The 16875-nt window shown below is 40.4% G+C and overlaps 1 protein-coding gene, 1 long non-coding RNA gene and 1 other non-coding gene across 3 annotated transcripts in view; 1 reads left to right on the top strand and 2 right to left on the bottom strand.

The window, feature by feature from the left end:
• Nucleotides 1-579: 579 nt before the first annotated feature.
• LOC110567488 (uncharacterized) overlaps nucleotides 580-16875 on the top strand; it is a 28249-nt gene continuing 11953 nt past the window's right edge. Inside the window, exons 1-2 of the long non-coding RNA XR_010344826.1 lie at nucleotides 580-719; nucleotides 3553-3672. This is a non-coding gene — a long non-coding RNA (uncharacterized LOC110567488). The remainder of the gene's footprint in view (nucleotides 720-3552; nucleotides 3673-16875) is intronic.
• Nucleotides 3007-3110, bottom strand: LOC135277328 (small nucleolar RNA U13). The gene has a single exon (XR_010344943.1). It is a non-coding gene; the product is annotated as a small nucleolar RNA U13 (small nucleolar RNA).
• Nucleotides 13543-15444, bottom strand: LOC135277223 (uncharacterized protein C2orf78-like). The gene has a single exon (XM_064383002.1). The coding sequence runs from the start codon at nucleotides 15424-15426 to the stop codon at nucleotides 13543-13545; it is 1884 nt and encodes a 627-aa protein (XP_064239072.1). The 5' UTR covers nucleotides 15427-15444.

Raw genomic sequence — 16875 nt, 5'->3', positions numbered from 1 at the left:
TACTTTTGAAAGTATACATTTTGTCACGTCTGAAATCTTTGCATGGAAGCTCTGACTCCTGGCCCTTTGGTTGTAGCTCACTTCCAACTGTGAGCTTTGAGTTTGTAACAGTATACCTATTGCTATACAAAAGGCAGAAGGAAGATTGGATTTCAGCGCTTACGGTTGACCCAACATGGAACTGGCACTTTACAGAACAGAGATTTAGACTTATTTAACATTTCATGTGGACGTTTTAGATTACACATATTATATCTAGTATAAAAACTATGCTTTATACTTTTCTTAGTGCTCAAGATGTATAATCCTTATAAACAATAATAGATACATTGTTGAAGAATGATAATCGGAGCATTGAGAGGATTTAACTTTTATTTCTATACTGTATAATATTAGGCTCTCACCTTAAGTGAGTTTTATATTAGAAAAAATAAGTATAATAGTATTCATAGTAATGTAATAATCACACAAATTTCAACATGTTAAAAAATGTGTTGGGAGGCAAGTATGTATTTGGATTTCAAATGGTATCTAATTATTCTCTTTAGTATCTAAATGTCTTATTATTGAATATGTCCTTATGTTTCATTTCTTTTATTTTAGGTCTCTTTTATTCAAAACCTTGTATTTTGTGTGGAAAGAGTTTACCGTGTGCCTGACTTTGGTGTCTGGGAAAGAGGAAGCAAATATAATAATGGCAGCACAGAGCTACATTCCAGGTAATTTGCTGATTTCTGAGGGTTTTTTTTTTTTAACTAAATGTATGGAATTTGAATATGAAGAAATACCAAAGCATTAGATTGGAACTGTGATTTGTATGTTAATTTGAGCAATATTTTTCCTATCTATGATGCAGATGAAAGTCACTTAAAATTAACACAAAAGAGCCCACTCTCAGTGCCCATAAACAGATGCAAGAAAGGAGTAGGTGTCTTTCCCAACCTCCCAAGGTATCAGTACGTGCATATCAACCTTCATCATTAATCCACAGCTTGGCCTTTCTGCTCAACCAAGTCATTTTCTTTTTCCTCTTTGAAATTACCTTATTTGAAATGTCAAGTACATTAAAATTTTCAAACACCGGTTGTATATGCACTGAATATAAAATTTCCTACCATGTTATAGAGCTGATTTTTATCCTGACTACAGATTCTTAGAATGTTCATGTACTTAACATTCCATTGTGATCTGTAAAGTCTGTGATCGGCATCTTGAGCTGTGGTTTAGTGCATTAGAATAAGCAACAATAGCTAATAACTGATGTTAGTAGTTTATGACTTTCTTTTACTCCTTAGGGTTAAGGAAATAACTTTAGTGACTGATTGCACCTTTCCTAAATCCTAATTTTTTTTTTAATTGCATTTTAGGTTTTGTGAAAAACATGCAAGGTTGTTGCATAGGTGCATACGTGGCAGTGTGATTTGCTGCCTTCCTCCCCTTCACCTATATGTGGCATTTCTCCCCATGCTATCTCTCCCTAACTCCCCACCCCCTGCTGTCCCCCCCACTACCCCCCAACAGACCCCAGTGTATAGTGCTCCCCTCCCTGTGTCCATGTGTTCCCATTGTTCAATACCCGTCTATGAGTGAGAACATGCGATGTTTGATTTTGTGTTCTTGTGTCAGTTTGCTGAGAATGATGGTTTCCAGGTTTGTCCATGTCCCTACAAAGGACGCGAACTCATCATTTTTGATGGTGCATAATATTCCATGGTGTATATGTACCACATTTTTCCTGTCCAGTCTATCATCGATGGGCATTTGGGTTGGTTCCAGGTCTTTGCTATTGTAAACTGTGCTGCAATGAACATTCGTGTGCATGTGTCCTTATAGTAGAATGATTTATAATCCTTTGGATATATACCCAGTGATAGAATTGCTGGGTCAAATGGAATTTCTATTTCTAGGTCCTTGAGGAATCTAGGGTCAAATGGAATTTCTATTTCTAGGTCCTTTTCTAATTGTTCATTGTTAATATATAGAAATGCAACTAATTTTTATGTGTTAATTTTGTATTAGGCAACTTTGCTCAATTAGTTTATTAGTTCTAACAATTAAAAAAATTTTTTAACAATGTATTCTATTTAACCCTCTATATTCAAAATATTTTAATGTGTAATCAAATAAAAATTATTAGTAATTTTTAATTTTGATTTTAGCAATTAGAATCTTTTCTCTTGTTTTTCTTAATCTAGATAAAGGCGTGTCAATTTTACTGACATTTTTCAAGAATCAACTTTTGGTTTTATTGATTTTCTCCGTTGTTTTTCTATTCTCTATTTTTATTTATATCTGCTCTAATCCTTATTATTTCCTTCCTTTTGCTAGCTTTGGGTTTAGTTTGTTCTTTTTTTTTTTCTAGTTCCTTAAGGTTTAAAATCAGATAGTTGATTTTAGATCTTTCTTTTTAACATTAATATTTATAGCTTTAAATTTCACCCTTAGCCCTGCTTTTGCTACATTTCATAAGTTTTGATAGCTGGTGTTGTCATTTTCTGTTGTATCAAGGTATTTTCTCTTTTTTTGTGTCAAGATATTTTAAAATTTCCCTTTAATTTTCTCTGTAGCTCATTTATTGTTTAAGAGTGTGTTAATTTCCACATATTTATGAATTTTCCAGTTTTCCTTTTGCTATTGATTTGTTTCGTTTCATTGTGATCAGTAAGGATACTTGGAATGACTTAAATCTTTTAAAATGTATTAGGAATTCTTTTTTTTTTTGCCCAACATGTGGTTTATCCTGGACAATGTTCCACGTACACTTGAGAAAAATGTATATTCTGCTGTTGTTGATGGAGTGTTGTGTATATGTCTGTTAGGTCCAATTGGTTTGTAGTGTTGTTCATGTCCTTTATTCCTTATTGATCTGTCAGTTCTTCAATCCGATCCATTATTTATGTGGAATCCATTATATATATACACACACACACACACAAACACACACACATGCTTGTGCATGCACACACGCGCGCAAACACACACACACACACACACATATATATAACACATCAGATGGGGTTATATGCCAATGATGTAAAAGGTTTTAGAGAGGCACATCTTATATGTGAGCATGAAAACCCACTAATCATAATTATGAACTACAACAGCAGAATATACGTTTTAATGGTAAGCTTTGATTCCTTTTGGTATATATTCTATAACTATTTTCTTCATTGTTATCAGGGGGATTACATAAAATATTCTAAATATAAAACGATCTACTTTGAATTGATACCAACTTAATCTTGATTGCATATAAAAACTAATCTTCACAGCTCTGTTCCACATTTTAATGTTATGTATGTTATAAATTATCCCTTTATATATTGTATACCCATAAAATAGATTTATAACTATTTTTATGCATTTGTATCTTCAATACTGTGGCAAATATGAAGTTGCTGATTCTTAGGTGGATTCTTAAATTATTCATTTTAAACTACAAATTTTCTTCTAAGTACCGTTTTAGCTGTAATTCCCCAGATATTAATGTTTTGGTTTCATTTTCATTAAGTTTTAAAGGTTTTTATTTTGTTTTGTTTTGTTTTTTAGAGATGAGGTCTTGGCTATGTTGCCCAGGCTGAAGTGCAGAGGCTATTGACAAGCACAATCATAGTGTACTGCAGCCTCTAACTCCTGACCTCAAGCAATTCTTCCACGTTGGCCTCCCAGGTAACTGGGAATATAGGCACATGCCACTGTGCCAGCTCTCATTTTCACAAAGTTTGAAATATTTACTCATTAATATCGAAATTTCTTTCTTTACTCATGTGTTATTTAGAAATGTATTTAAAAATTTGTAAGTATTTGAGGGTTCCCAGATATTTTATTGTTATTGATTTCTAATTTAATTCCATTGCAGTCAGAGAACTTATTCTGCATAATTTCAGTTCTTTAACATTTATTGGGACTTGTTTTATGACCTATAATATATTCTGTTGTTGAAATGTCCACATGCCCTGAAAGGGAATGCGTATTCCACAATTATTCAGTGGGACAGTCTATAAATGTCAATTATGTTCAGTTGATTGAATGTTTTAAGTGTTTTGTGGTCTCACTGATTTACTGTCTACTTATTCTATCAGTTATTGAGACAAGAGTGTTGAAATATCCAGCTATAATTATGAATTATTTTATTTGGTTTTAAAATTAGTAAAGTTTGCTTTATTTGATATTAACGTACCCATTCCAGCTTTAATAGTGTTTTTTTTGACACAGGGTCTCACTCTGTCACCCAGGCTGAAGTGCAGTAGTGCAAACATGGTTCACTGCACTTCCACCTCCTGGGCATAAGTAATTTTCTCACCTCAGCCTCCTGAGTAGCTGGGACAACAGGCACACACTAGTGTGCCTGGCTAATTTTTAAAAATTTTTTTATAGCGATGAGGTGTCACCATGTTGTTTAGGCTGGCCTCAAACTCCTAGGCTCAAGCGATCCTCCCTGTCTTGGCCTCCCAAAGTGTTGGGATTACAGGTGTGAGCCACCACACCTGACCTCCAGCTTTAGTATCTTTAATGTTTACATCATATCTCTTTTTCTATATTTTTATACTTATTTGTGTTTTTAAATTTAAAATGTGTTTTTTGAATTCAGTATATAGTTGGGTCATGTTTTAAAAAAATCTAATTTAGTATCTACCTTTTAATTAAAATATTTAGATCATTTACATTTGATATCATAAATGAAAAAGTCAAGTTTAAGCCTGCCATCTTGATATTTGTTTTTAATTTTTAAAATTTTTAAAATTTTTTTTTTATCTCTTAAATCTACCTCATTGTCATTTTTTTTTTTTTTTTTTACGTCATCTGCTCTTTACTCTTTATACATCTCCATTTTTTAGCCTCTGGTATGGTTTAGATATTGTCCCCTCTAAATCTCATGTGGAATTTTCATCCCTAGTGTTGGACTTTGGGGCTGGTGGGAGATGTTTTGATCGTGGGGGTGAACACTTCATGCTTTGGTGCTATCTTTGCTATAGTGAGTGAGTTCTTACAAGATATGGTTGCTTAAAAGTGTGTGGCAACTCCCTCCACCCCAACTCTCTCTCGTTCCTGCTCTGGCCATGTAATATGCCTGCTCCTGTTTCACCTTCCACCATGAGTAAAAGCTTCCTGAGGCCTCACCAGAAACTGAGCAGATGCCCAATCCCATGCTTCCTGTACAGCCTAGAGAACAATGAGCCAATGAAATCTCTTTTCTTTATAAATTACCCAGTCTTAGGTGTTTCTTTATAGTAACGCAAGAATAGCTAACACAGCCTTCTTTCAAATTGAGTGTTTTTCGATTCCATTTTATCTGCTAATGTCTTATTAACTAAATATCTTTTAAACAGTTTTCTTATAGTTACTTTAGGGCTTAAAATACACATCAGTAGCCAGACACAGTTGCTCACACCTGTAATCCCAGCTCTTTGAGAGGCTGAGATGAGTGGATTACTTGAGGCCAGGAGTTTGAGACCAGCCTGGCCAAAATAGTGAAACCCTGTCTCTACTAAAAATAAAAAAAATTAGCTGGTCATGGTGGTTTGCACCTGTGGTCCCAGCTACTTGGAGGCTGAGGTAGGAATATTGCTTGAATCCAAGAGGCGAAGGCTACAGTGAGCTGAGATCATGCCACTGTGCTCCAGCCTGGGCAGCAGAGTGAGACATTGTCTCAAAACAAAAAAAAAAAGGAAAAATGAAACATAAGATAAAATATACATCAACATCACAGACTGCCTTCAAATATTATATCATTTACTGAACAATATAAGAGTCTTACAATAATATACTTCAGTCTCTCCTCATAGTTTGTGCACATATTTTATGTCTTTATGTTATGAATTCTCAAATATATTTGTTATAATTTTTGCTTCCATCAATTATCTTTAATAAAACTTAAAAGTGAAAAGAAAGTATTTTATATTTACCGTCTCTCACACTTTTATTCTTTTGTTTATATGCAAGCTTTCATTTCAATAATTTTCCATTGCCTGAAGCACTTTTTAAAAATATTTTTTGTAGTGTAGATATGCTAGTGATGAATTATCTTAGATTTTGCTTTTCTGAAAATGTTTTTATCTGCCTTCATTTTTTTTTAGATGGGATCTTGCTCTGTCACCCAGGCTGGAGTGTAGTGGTGCAATCTCGGCTCACTACAACCTCCACCTCCTGAGTTCAAGTGATTCTCCTGCCTCAGCCTCCCAAGTAGCTGGGATTACAGATGCCTGCCACCCCACCCAGCTAAGTTTTGTATTTTTTAGTAGAGACAGGGTTTCACCATGTTGGCCAGGCTAGTCTTCACTGCCTGATCTCAAGTGATCGGTCTACCTTGGCCTCCCAAAGTACTGGGATTACAGGTGTGGATCACTGTGTTGGGCCTGCTTTCATTTTTGAGATATACTTTTACTGTGTATAGAATCCTAAGATGACAGTTATTTTTTTCTCTTAGCATTTTAAAGATGTTATCTCATTTCTGGATTTCTGATGAAGGTCTGAAATTATTTTTATCTTTGTTTCTCTGTACACAATGAGTCTATTATTTTCCTCTGACTTTCAGGAATTTGATTAAGATGTGTCTTGATGTGCTTTGCTTTATATTTATTTTGTTTGAAGTTTGTTGAATGTTTTGGCTCTTTTTCTGATTTCCACCAAATTTGTAAAAAAAAAGGTGGCATTGTTTCTTTCAGAGTTTTCTTGTGCTTCTTTTCCTCTTTCTTTGGGGCTCCAATTATGTGTACATTAAACTGTTTGATTTTGTTCCATACGATATTAAGACTGTTCATTTTTATATTTTTGTTTTGTGCCTTATTTTGGTTAGTTACTACTGTTACTTCTTCAATTACATATTTTCATCTGCAACATCTGTTGCGTTTTTCATTTCTGATATTTCTATTTAATAACAATAACTTCCACTTTTCTCCTCGTTGTTTGTGCTTTTAACTAGTTAAGCATTTTGAACATACTTACAAAAGCTTTCTTAATGCCTTTGTTTGTTAATTACATAAGTTCTGTCATTTTTAGGTCTGTTTCCATGGATTAATTTTTTCTTGTTTTATTTTTTAAATTAAAAAGTATTATTGGCCGGGCGCGGTGGCTCAAGCCTGTAATCCCAGCACTTTGGGAGGCCGAGGCGGGTGGATCACTAGGTCAAGAGATCGAGACCATCCTGGTCAACATGGTGAAACCCCGTCTCTACTAAAAATACAAAAATTAGCTGGGCATGGTGGCGCGTGCCTGTAATCCCAGCTACTCAGGAGGCTGAGGCAGGAGAATTGCCTGAACCCGGGAGGCAGAGGTTGCGGTGAGCCGAGATCGCGCCATTGCACTCCAGCCTGGGTAACGAGAGCGAAACTCCGTCTCAAAAAAAAAAAAAAAAAAAAAAGTATTATTTATTGATTTTTGAGTTAGTGTCCTGCTGTTTTACCCAGGCTGGAGTGCAGTGGCATGATCTTGGCTTACTGCAGCCTCAGCCTCCTGGGCTCAAGCAATCTTCCCACCTCAGCTTCCCAGGTAGCCAGGACTATAGGCATGTACCATGATGAGACAAGCCTGACAAACCTCAATTTGTAAATTTTGTATCATTAAGTACTACATTTTGCTATGATCTTTTAAAGACTGTTGAACTTTGTTCTGGCAGGAAGTTAAGTGACTTGGAGATTGGTTTAATTATTTTGAGGCTTATTTTAAAATATTTCTTTCAAAGTGTTGGTGCTTCTTTATCTACCTGGCTTTATTCTAGTATTGATTTAGCACTGTTAATAATACCTAATCATTTTTGGTCCTCTATTAAAGACCATGTGAATTCAGTGAGGTCTCTCTACTCTTGCTGGTGAGAACTTGAATAATTCTAGGCCCAGGATGAGCTATGGGCATTACCTGGCTTATGTATCTTTAGTAATTATTCTTTCCTTAGGGTTTGTCCTTTCCTCGTCTCTATGGAGTCTCATCATATGCAGTTTGATATCTGGTCAAAGACTCAGAGGAATCCTCATGCACATGTTTGGAGCTTGTTTTATGATAGCTCCATGATAAAATAACTCATTCCTCCTCCTTCACATTCCACATCACAAATTTTGGCTCCCTTAACCTCATTAAAATCCAACCTGTATCTCCTCGATTCAACAATACCTATAGTGTTTTACTTGGGATTCCCTTCCGTGTGCCACCAGAAATCAACCCTAGACAGAAAGCAGGAGTGATCATGGACTTCACCTCATTTTTCACTTTATTAATTTCCCTTCTCTCAGGAACCACAGTCTTATTTTATTTTATGTTTTACTTTTTGGAGACAGAGCCTTGCTCTGTTGCCCAGGCTGGAGTGCAGTGGTACCATCTTGGCTTACTACAACCTCTGCCCCCCTGGGCTCAAGCGATTCTCATGCCTCATCTGCTTGAGTAGCTGGGACTACAGGCATGCGCCAAGGCTAGTCTCAAACTCCTGGGCTCAAGTGATCTGCTCTTCTCAACTTCCCAAAGTAATCCCAAAGATTACAGTCCTGAGCCACCGCACCCAGCCAGTACAGTCTTTTGTTGTGAATTGTCTAATCTCTGAAAACAGATTTTTCGGATATTTTGTACAGTTTCCTAATTGTTTATGGTGGGAAAGTAAGTCTAGACATTGTTATTCCCTCATCGCTGGAAGTGCATATGGGGCTGGTACTATTTTTCTACTATTCTCCCTCAGGTTAAGTCCTGTATTACTCCCTTTCTGATTAGACAGCCACCGCCTTTAACTCACCAATGCATCTGCCTAGTGGGTCTATGTTTATTATTTTCTTGTTTCTCCCTTGTTTCATGTTTCATCCTGCTACTCCCATGCTTAAAAACATTCACTAGCTCCTGGAATGAGCATATGTTGTTTTTCCTGCTCTTCTGTTTTTTCCTTAGGGAACCATTCTTTCCCCATTCCATTCCAATGGAAATGTCAGTTTCTATCCTTTGCCCCAAGACTACCCATTCTATGCTAGCTAGTCAATCTTGGTACCTCCTTTCACAGCTATAGCGATCATTCCAGGAATAGATAGTGTCACTCATAGTCTTCAATAGCACTAATATACAGATACAGACAGATGCATGCTCTCTGGCTTGGCATGTTAAGCTGAGAGAATGTGAATCTGGGTCAATTAAAGGTCATTTCCCTCTGCCTGATGGAGAAAGATTGACTGCTGTGGGAGAGAATGAAATCAACCCATTGAGTAAAGAAGGGCAAATGGATAGAGATAGAAGAATAAAAAATAAGAATAAAAATATTGGGAAATCCCTAGATCCACCTGTGCACAGAGCTAACAAATCCTTACCTTTCCCTGTTCTTTGAACCAATTAATTCCCATTTTGCATAGTCTAGTTTGAGCTGAGATTTTCTTATTTATATTTGAAAGAATTGGTTTAAGACAGTCTCCTCTGTTTTTGTAATAAAGTGTAGCTCCAGGGAAGCTACTCACCGACCCCAGAAGCCTTCCCTGCTTTTGGCACTTTGTGCTGACATTCCTATCAGGCGTGCCATGCTACACTTATCACAATGTGAGTCAGCACATGTCTTGGTACTGTGGAAAGAACTCAAGCTCAGAGCCAGAAATACCTGGGTGAAAGACTTTCTGCTGCCTATTAGCTGTGTGAGCTGACAGGTTACTGCACATACTCTATTTCCTTCCCAATAAAGAGGGGAGGAATAGGGGAGGAAGTAGGGCAGCCGACAGTACCAGTGAGAATTAGGTTTAATCACATAGAAGTAGAAACCTAAGAACTCTTTGATAACATCGAAGTTTGTTTCTTCATCCTGTAAATTAAACTGGAGGTAACTGATCCAGGCTTCACGAAGCCATCAGGCAAGCCACTCCTTCTAACTTTTTCCTTCACCATCCTAACATGTGACTTCCATTATCAAAGTCCTTCCCTCTTTGCTGAAGTCATCTGGGCCTATGATGCAGAAGGGATGTGTTTCACCTCAGTTAGCAGAATCTGCTTAAACAAGAAATTGAATGCTTTCTGAATTTTCAATAAATGGGAAGAGATGCAATAAAAGACAATGTGATAGCAGCAACCGTGATGATAGCATTAGGAGAAATACCTAATGTAGATGATGGGGCGATGGATGCAGCAAACCACCACCGTGGCATGTGTATACCTGTGTAACAAACGTGCACGAACTGCACATGTGCCCCAGAACTTAAAGTATAATAAATGAATAAATAAAATAAATTAAAAAATGAAAATTCTCCCACAATCTTTGGGAAATTTTTGGCATGGAACTTAAGGGGACTTCGGCTGACAGAAGGAATGCTTTTACAATATGTGGATGAAATCCTTGTTGCAAGACCTTCAGAGCTTTCCTTGAAAATGCTGCAAAGCACCGATTTTCCTAGTGGAAACAGGCCAGATATGCCAAAAGACAGTAAAATATGTAGGGTCTGAACTGAGCAAGAGGCACAGAAACCTTCCCCCAGGCCACCTAGAGGCAATCGCCTGGATAGCTGTCCCCATCTCCTGTAAACAACTGCAACGGTTTCTAGGAATGGTGGGATTCTGTTGAATTAGGATTCTGAATTTTGGACTTATGGTAAAACCCCTTTATGAGGCTCTAAAAGGAAAAAAATCGGAGCCCCTGATCTGGACTTCAGCATGCCAAAATTCTTTTAATAAAGTCAAAGAGGCCAGGTGCGGTGGCTCATGCCTGTAATCCCAGCACTTTGGGAGGCCAAGGCTGTTGGATCACCTGAGATCAGGAGTTCGAGACCAGCCTGGCCAACATGGCAAAACCCTGTCTCTACTAAAAAATACAAAAATTATCTAGGCATGGTGGTGGACGCCTATAATCCCAGCTCTTGGGAGGCTGAGGCTGGAGAAATGAGGAAGCAGAGTTTACAGTGATCTGAGATTGCACCACTGCACTCCAGCCTGGGTGACAAGAACGAAACTCCATCTCAAAATAAGTAACAAAATAAATAAAGCCAAAGAAAAGTTAAAGACTGCCTCTGTGCTGGGCCTTCCAGATTTATGAAAGCCCTTTGATTTATTTTTGCACAAAAAACAAGGCATGGGCTTGAGAGTCCTAACTCAAAACTTGGGAACGGACTGAAAACTGACTGCCTATTTCTCTAAACAGTTTTACCGGGTGGCCAGGGGTTGGTCCCCCTGCCTCCGAGCAGTGGCTGCAACTTGCAACCTTTTCCAGGAGGCTGCAAAGCTAACTCTAGGTCAGCTCATCACTGTCCACACACTACATCACATCTTCCCTCTCTTAGAGCAAAAAGGTGGGTATTGGCTCACCTCTGAGAAGTTGGGAAAACACCAAGTCATCCATCCACCTTGACAATGCAGAGGTGAAGTCAAAGGCGTTCTTGGTTCTTAACCCTGTTACCTTAATATCTCCAGAGAAGGAGCCAGACCCCATACACAATTGTCTTCCAGCTATTGAGCTGATCTTTCCCAGGCAAGCAGACCTGGCAGATCAGCCCCTGCTGCTCTCCAAACTAGGACTGTTCACAAATGGAAGCAGCTTCATGGACCATGGGCATCATCATGCTGGATTTGAGGTCATACCTTACAAGGAATTAAGGAAGCCAAAGCCTTATTGCTAGGCACTTCAGCTCAGTAGGCCGAGGTGCCCTTATGCATTTGCCCTCCAATTGTGTAAAAAAGAGTATGAATATTTATATAGACTCTGAATATGTTTTCTTGGTGTCACACGACCATGGAGCCATGTAGAGAGAGGTCTTTTGACTAGCAAAAATAAAGAAATCAAATATGTTTCACATATTTTGGCCTTATTAGAATCTTTACAAGGCCGGGCATGGTGGCTCACGCCTATAATCCCAGCACTTTGGGAGGCCGAGGCGGGTGGATCGCCTGAGGTCAGGAGTTCAAGACCAGCCTGGCCAACATGGTGAATCCTTGTCTCTACTAAAAAATACAAAAATTAGCCAGGCGTGGTGGCACGTGTCTGTAGTCCCAGCTACTCAGGAGGCTGAGGCAGGAAAATTGCTTGAACCCAGGAGGCAGAGGTTGCAGTTAGCTGAGATCGCACCACTGCACTCTAGCCTAGGTGACAGAGAAAGATTCCATCTCAAATTTTATAAAAAGAATCTGTAAATCCCCCTTCCAATAGTGGCTATCATCCATTGTCCCAGCCATTCAAAAAGGAGACTCCCGAATAGTCAAAGGAAATCAACCTGCCAACCTGCCAGCCAAGAAAGCCACAGAAATATTGGACTTGGAGGCTTTCTTAACCCCACTAATACCTCGTGTCGATCTGACCAAGTTCCAACCTTGCCAAAGGGGATTTAAAGTGAGCCAAGGAATGGGGATTCACATCCCCAGCCCTGGCCCATCCAGCTGGAAATGTAATCCGGAATACATCATATTGGCTCCCAGTGCCCTCCTTAAAGATATAGTGAGCCAGTTCCATCCAAGCATCTATTACGGAAGAGATGCAACCCTTTAGTGCCTGCACGAGTACTTGATTGGCCGAGACATGCAACGGGTCATCCAAAATGTGATCCGTCAGTGCATGCTTCGTGCACTAAAACTGGACCCTGCCCCTGTTCAAGGGTACAACGTCAAGGGGACTCTTCATGCAGGAACTGGCAAGTTAATTTCACCATAATGCCACGGGCACCTGGAGGCTACCGGGCATCTTTTTGTACAAAAACCATCTTTTTGGATTTTTGTAGACACATTTACAGGATGGGTAGAGGCACACCCTATCCAAACAGAAAGGGCAGCCCAAGTGACCCACACCTTACTAAAGAGATAATTCCCCGGTATGAACTCCCTTTGATGACTCACAGTAACAATGCTGTGGTGTTCGTCTCTCACGTAGTGTCTTCAAGTGTCTCAAGTCCTAGACACTGAATGGAAACTTCATGCAGCACAGCCACAGCCCACTGGAAAGACTAAAACACTGAATCAAACTATTTAAAGAACAACTAGACCAGGTGTGGTGGCTCACGCTTGTAATACCAGAACTTTGGGAGGCCAAGGCGGGCAGATTATTTGAGGCTAGGAGTTTGAGACCAGCCTGGACAACATGGCAAAACCCCATCTCTACTAAAAATACAAAAAAAGTAACTAGGCGTGGAGGTGTGTCCACCTCCCGGGTTGAAGCAATTCTCTGGCCTCAGCCTCCTGAGAGGCTAGGATTACAGGAACCTACCACCACACCCAGCTACTTTTAGTAGAGATGGATTTCACCATGTTGGCCAGGCTGATCTCAAACTCCTGACCTCAGGTGACCCAGCCACCTTGACCTCTCAAAGTGCTGGGATTACAGGCATGAGCCACCTTGCCCAGCCATAATTCCTTCTAAGGCAGCCTTTGATCCCTAGCCCACCAAAGAAAACCTACAGTCAACAGCATCTCAAAACTTAAAAGCCTTTTTATTACTTATCTATTAATCCTAATGGATTTGATTATTCCGTTTGAAAAGTATGTTATCAGAATAAATAAATTGTTATGTGTCTATATATTTGGAAAACCAGCTGGTATCCAGAGTCAGACCAACAGTCTCAGCAACTCGTAGATTCTGTAGCCATAGTATTGAGAAATTTCCATATCTTTTTCCCTTTAGATGAAGAACTGCAGTTTCCCCAAAGGGGTGTTTTTGGCAGCATTCTCACGCTCTTGCTGAGCCTTCCTCTTCATGGCCTCATGCTCTGGCCTCTGCTCTTTTGTGATGGGCGTTGACACTACTGGCCCAGAGATGTCAGGTGCCCTCCATGGCCTGGGTGGTAAGCTGAAGTCTTGGATTAGAAATTGATTTTGAGGCTTGGCCAGTGACTGGAGATTGGTCACAGCAGTGGAAACAGGCTCCCGCTGGAAAGAAGAGCAAGATGATGTTTTGTAGGGTACTGGCCTAGAAGCAGCAGACTGAGAGGCAGTAGGAGGCTGGTTAGGATTGGCTGAACCGCGTTGGGTTGCATTGGTCGAAATGGGCTGAGCTGGTCTGGCAGGACCTGTCACAGATGTCTTGGTAGGAGCCGGTTGGGACAGACTGACTGCAGTCGACTGAGCTGACTTAGTAGAACCAGGTGGAGCAGGGCAAGCCACAGCAGGCCTACGTGAGGCCGGAGGGTGTGGCCGCCGAGAAACACGTCGAACTTGAGGTTTGTCCAGGGTCAGAAAGGGCAACGGTATCAACTTGACCTTCCCAGGTGGTGGCAACTCATACTGGGATGGAGATGGACACTCTTTTTCAGCACTATCATCCAGTTTCTGGGCCTTGACTTGAGTTTTCTCCGGGCCTTTCCCCTCACGTCGGGTATCCAGCCATGGTTTGAGAGCTGAGAATGGCCGAGGGTTCTGGGTGTTGCTTGAGCTTCCCAGAGTCCGGGAGGAAGAGAATCCAGTTTTCTTGTTGGTCTTTTTCCCCACGGCATGGAAAACTTGCGTGGACTCTACCACGTGCACGTCCAGGGAGCTTCGTGGCTTTTTGAAGGTGTCTCGGCTAAGCTCATATTGATCTTTCTTGCGCTTCATATTGGGAATGGCTTGCTTCTCTTCTACCTTGACTTTGGTCCCTGACTCCTCACTGTGTTCAGATCTTTTGGAGCTGTTCTCTCTGCTCCTTTTGGTCTTCTCCTGCCCGTGCCTCTTAGTTGTGCTGCTCCTGCTGGATGCGTGAGGTTTGTTGTGAGGTCTGTGACGTTTGTTGCTAGAATGCTTGCTCTTGTTCACAGAAGCGCCGTCACTGGTGGTAGCACCACGAACAGTCACTTCTCCCTGTAATAGGCTCTCTGTGTCCTTTGGCTGGATTTTGTCCTTGGGAGCACCCTGGATAGGCTCGGCAGCTTTATGCTTGTTCTTCCTGACTTGATGAGAGTGACCCTTTCTGACGCTTGACTTTTCCTGCACCTGATTTACCTTGATGGCATTGGGATCTTTGGCTTTCTTTGCAGAGGGTTGGTCAAGCTCTTGTAAGGAACTGAAGCTGGAGGGGAGGGGAGTATCCTCCACCAATGTAGTGATGTCTGCAGGATCACTGCTAGACTCCATCCCATTTTCGAGTATCCCTTGGCCCTCAAGACTCAGGCTGTTCTTTCTCAGATTGGTGTTTTCGGAACCAGGCTGCTCCTCTTGGCCAAGGGGATCAATGCAGGACAGAAGCTGGTGGCTATCAGGGATTTCTAAAGGAAGCAGTGGAGGCTCTTGATTTTCTCTTGGGAACTGGTAGGCATCTAGAGGCTTTGAAAGCTTGGTTTTAATCTCATCCAAATTCTTATTCTCGGTTTTGTCCTGGCTTGGAGCCGGAGACAGTGTCAAGAGATTAGTTGGACTCTGGACTGGAGCTGTCGTTGAAATGTCGCCAAGGTCAGGTGTTGCATTACTCTCAAGTATCTGGGTATTTCTGCTACCGCAGGACTTGGAGAATTCTGAAGTTCGTGCCAGACAAAATGTCTGGCTTGGAGATTGCAATCCCAGGGAAGTATCCATCCCCAGGGAAGTTTTCATCACTACAAAGGAATCAAGGAAGAAGTCAATCCCTGGTAAGTGAGATGCTCCCCCTACACACCAATGCAGCAATTGGATAGCTTTGTAACATGGGCAAGGCATTTCTACTAGCTCTTCTTCATGACCATGGACAAGACCCTGCATTAGGGGATAGACAGTGACTGTTCTCTTACTGGTTATCATTTGATGTGATTGTTTCTTGGCTTTCTTTGGATTTCATAGGGTTGTTGTAAGCCAAATAAAAAGCGAAAGTGATTTTTAAATAGATGTTTTATAAAGCCTCATATTCTCATATAGGGTCCTTTCCATTCTCTCCTCTCTGCTGAGGGAATAAGAACACCCTTTACACCATATACTAGGGGAGAGAGTGGAGCCCTTCCTCATGAAATATATAAGCAAGCCCAGATTCTGAGTCTGTTTGTTTTGGAGAGGACCTGTAAGCACAAGGTCTTAAATCCTATTGTAAGTTAAGGAAAATCAAAATGTCCCTGCGAAAATAAGAGTTCTGAAGTGCCTTCCAGAGACACTAAAGTAATAGATTAGGGAAGGAAGTTACAGAGTGCTGGTGCAGGGGAACTGATCAGCCAGGCCACTAAAAAGTGTGGCATCTCTTGGGACTCTCTTCTGTGTGGCATAGATGGCCATTGTAGTGTTCAACTTTCCCACTGAAAAGGTGTTCTTAGATAGACTCTGAAAATGGAGAGCAATGCCCAAGAATAGTGGTTGAAGTCTCAGGACTTAAATTCTGCCTATCCATGGACTTACCGCTCAGCTATCGATTTGATCCTCCCTTTCAATACTGTGTTTATTCCTCTCCTTTCTTGCTGTTTGTACTCACCTTCATTGTAGGGATTATAGGCAGACACCACTGCACCTGGCTAGCTTTCTGTATTTTTAATGGAGACCGGGTTTCACCGTGTTTGCCAGGCTTGTCTCTAACTCTTGACGTCAAGTGTTCTGCCCGCCTCGGCCTCCCACAATACTAGGATTGCCACATGAGCCACTGTGCTCGGCCTGGAAGCATCATTCCTAAAACACATTTCTAAAATATTGATATTAAATGCTGCCAAGTGTCATCTCTGTTCAAAAACGCAAAAGAAATAAAACAACTGAATGTGACTTCTGATAAGCTGCTTTTTCTAGGGATACTTTATTCTAGCCTGTTTCCTTCCTAGTTTCTTGATCTAAGCATTTGCTAAAACCAACTTCATCTTGCCCTATTCAGAGTAGATTTTGCTCTGTTGTCTTTCTGCTTTTCTTCTAAAATTTAAAGTGTAGTTTTTGCTCTTTAAATCATTGTGTCATTCTCCAGGGCATATCCCAAGGGTAAGTGTAGGGGACCCGGTCTTTCTTCTTTCATTTAAAATGCCAAATTCCTTACCCTAGGATATCTTGCCTCCTTATAACCCAGTAGTCTTCATTTTCTCTTTCCATCTAGTTCAGATAGGA

The sequence above is a fragment of the Aotus nancymaae genome, unplaced genomic scaffold (genome assembly GCF_030222135.1).
Source record: "Aotus nancymaae isolate 86718 unplaced genomic scaffold, 86718_ANA_hifiasm-v0.15.2.pri h1tg000030l, whole genome shotgun sequence".
In the NCBI taxonomy this organism is placed as follows: domain Eukaryota; kingdom Metazoa; phylum Chordata; class Mammalia; order Primates; family Aotidae; genus Aotus; species Aotus nancymaae.
The sequence above is the reverse complement of the archived record's forward strand: the minus strand, read 5'-3'. Positions and strand labels throughout refer to the sequence as shown.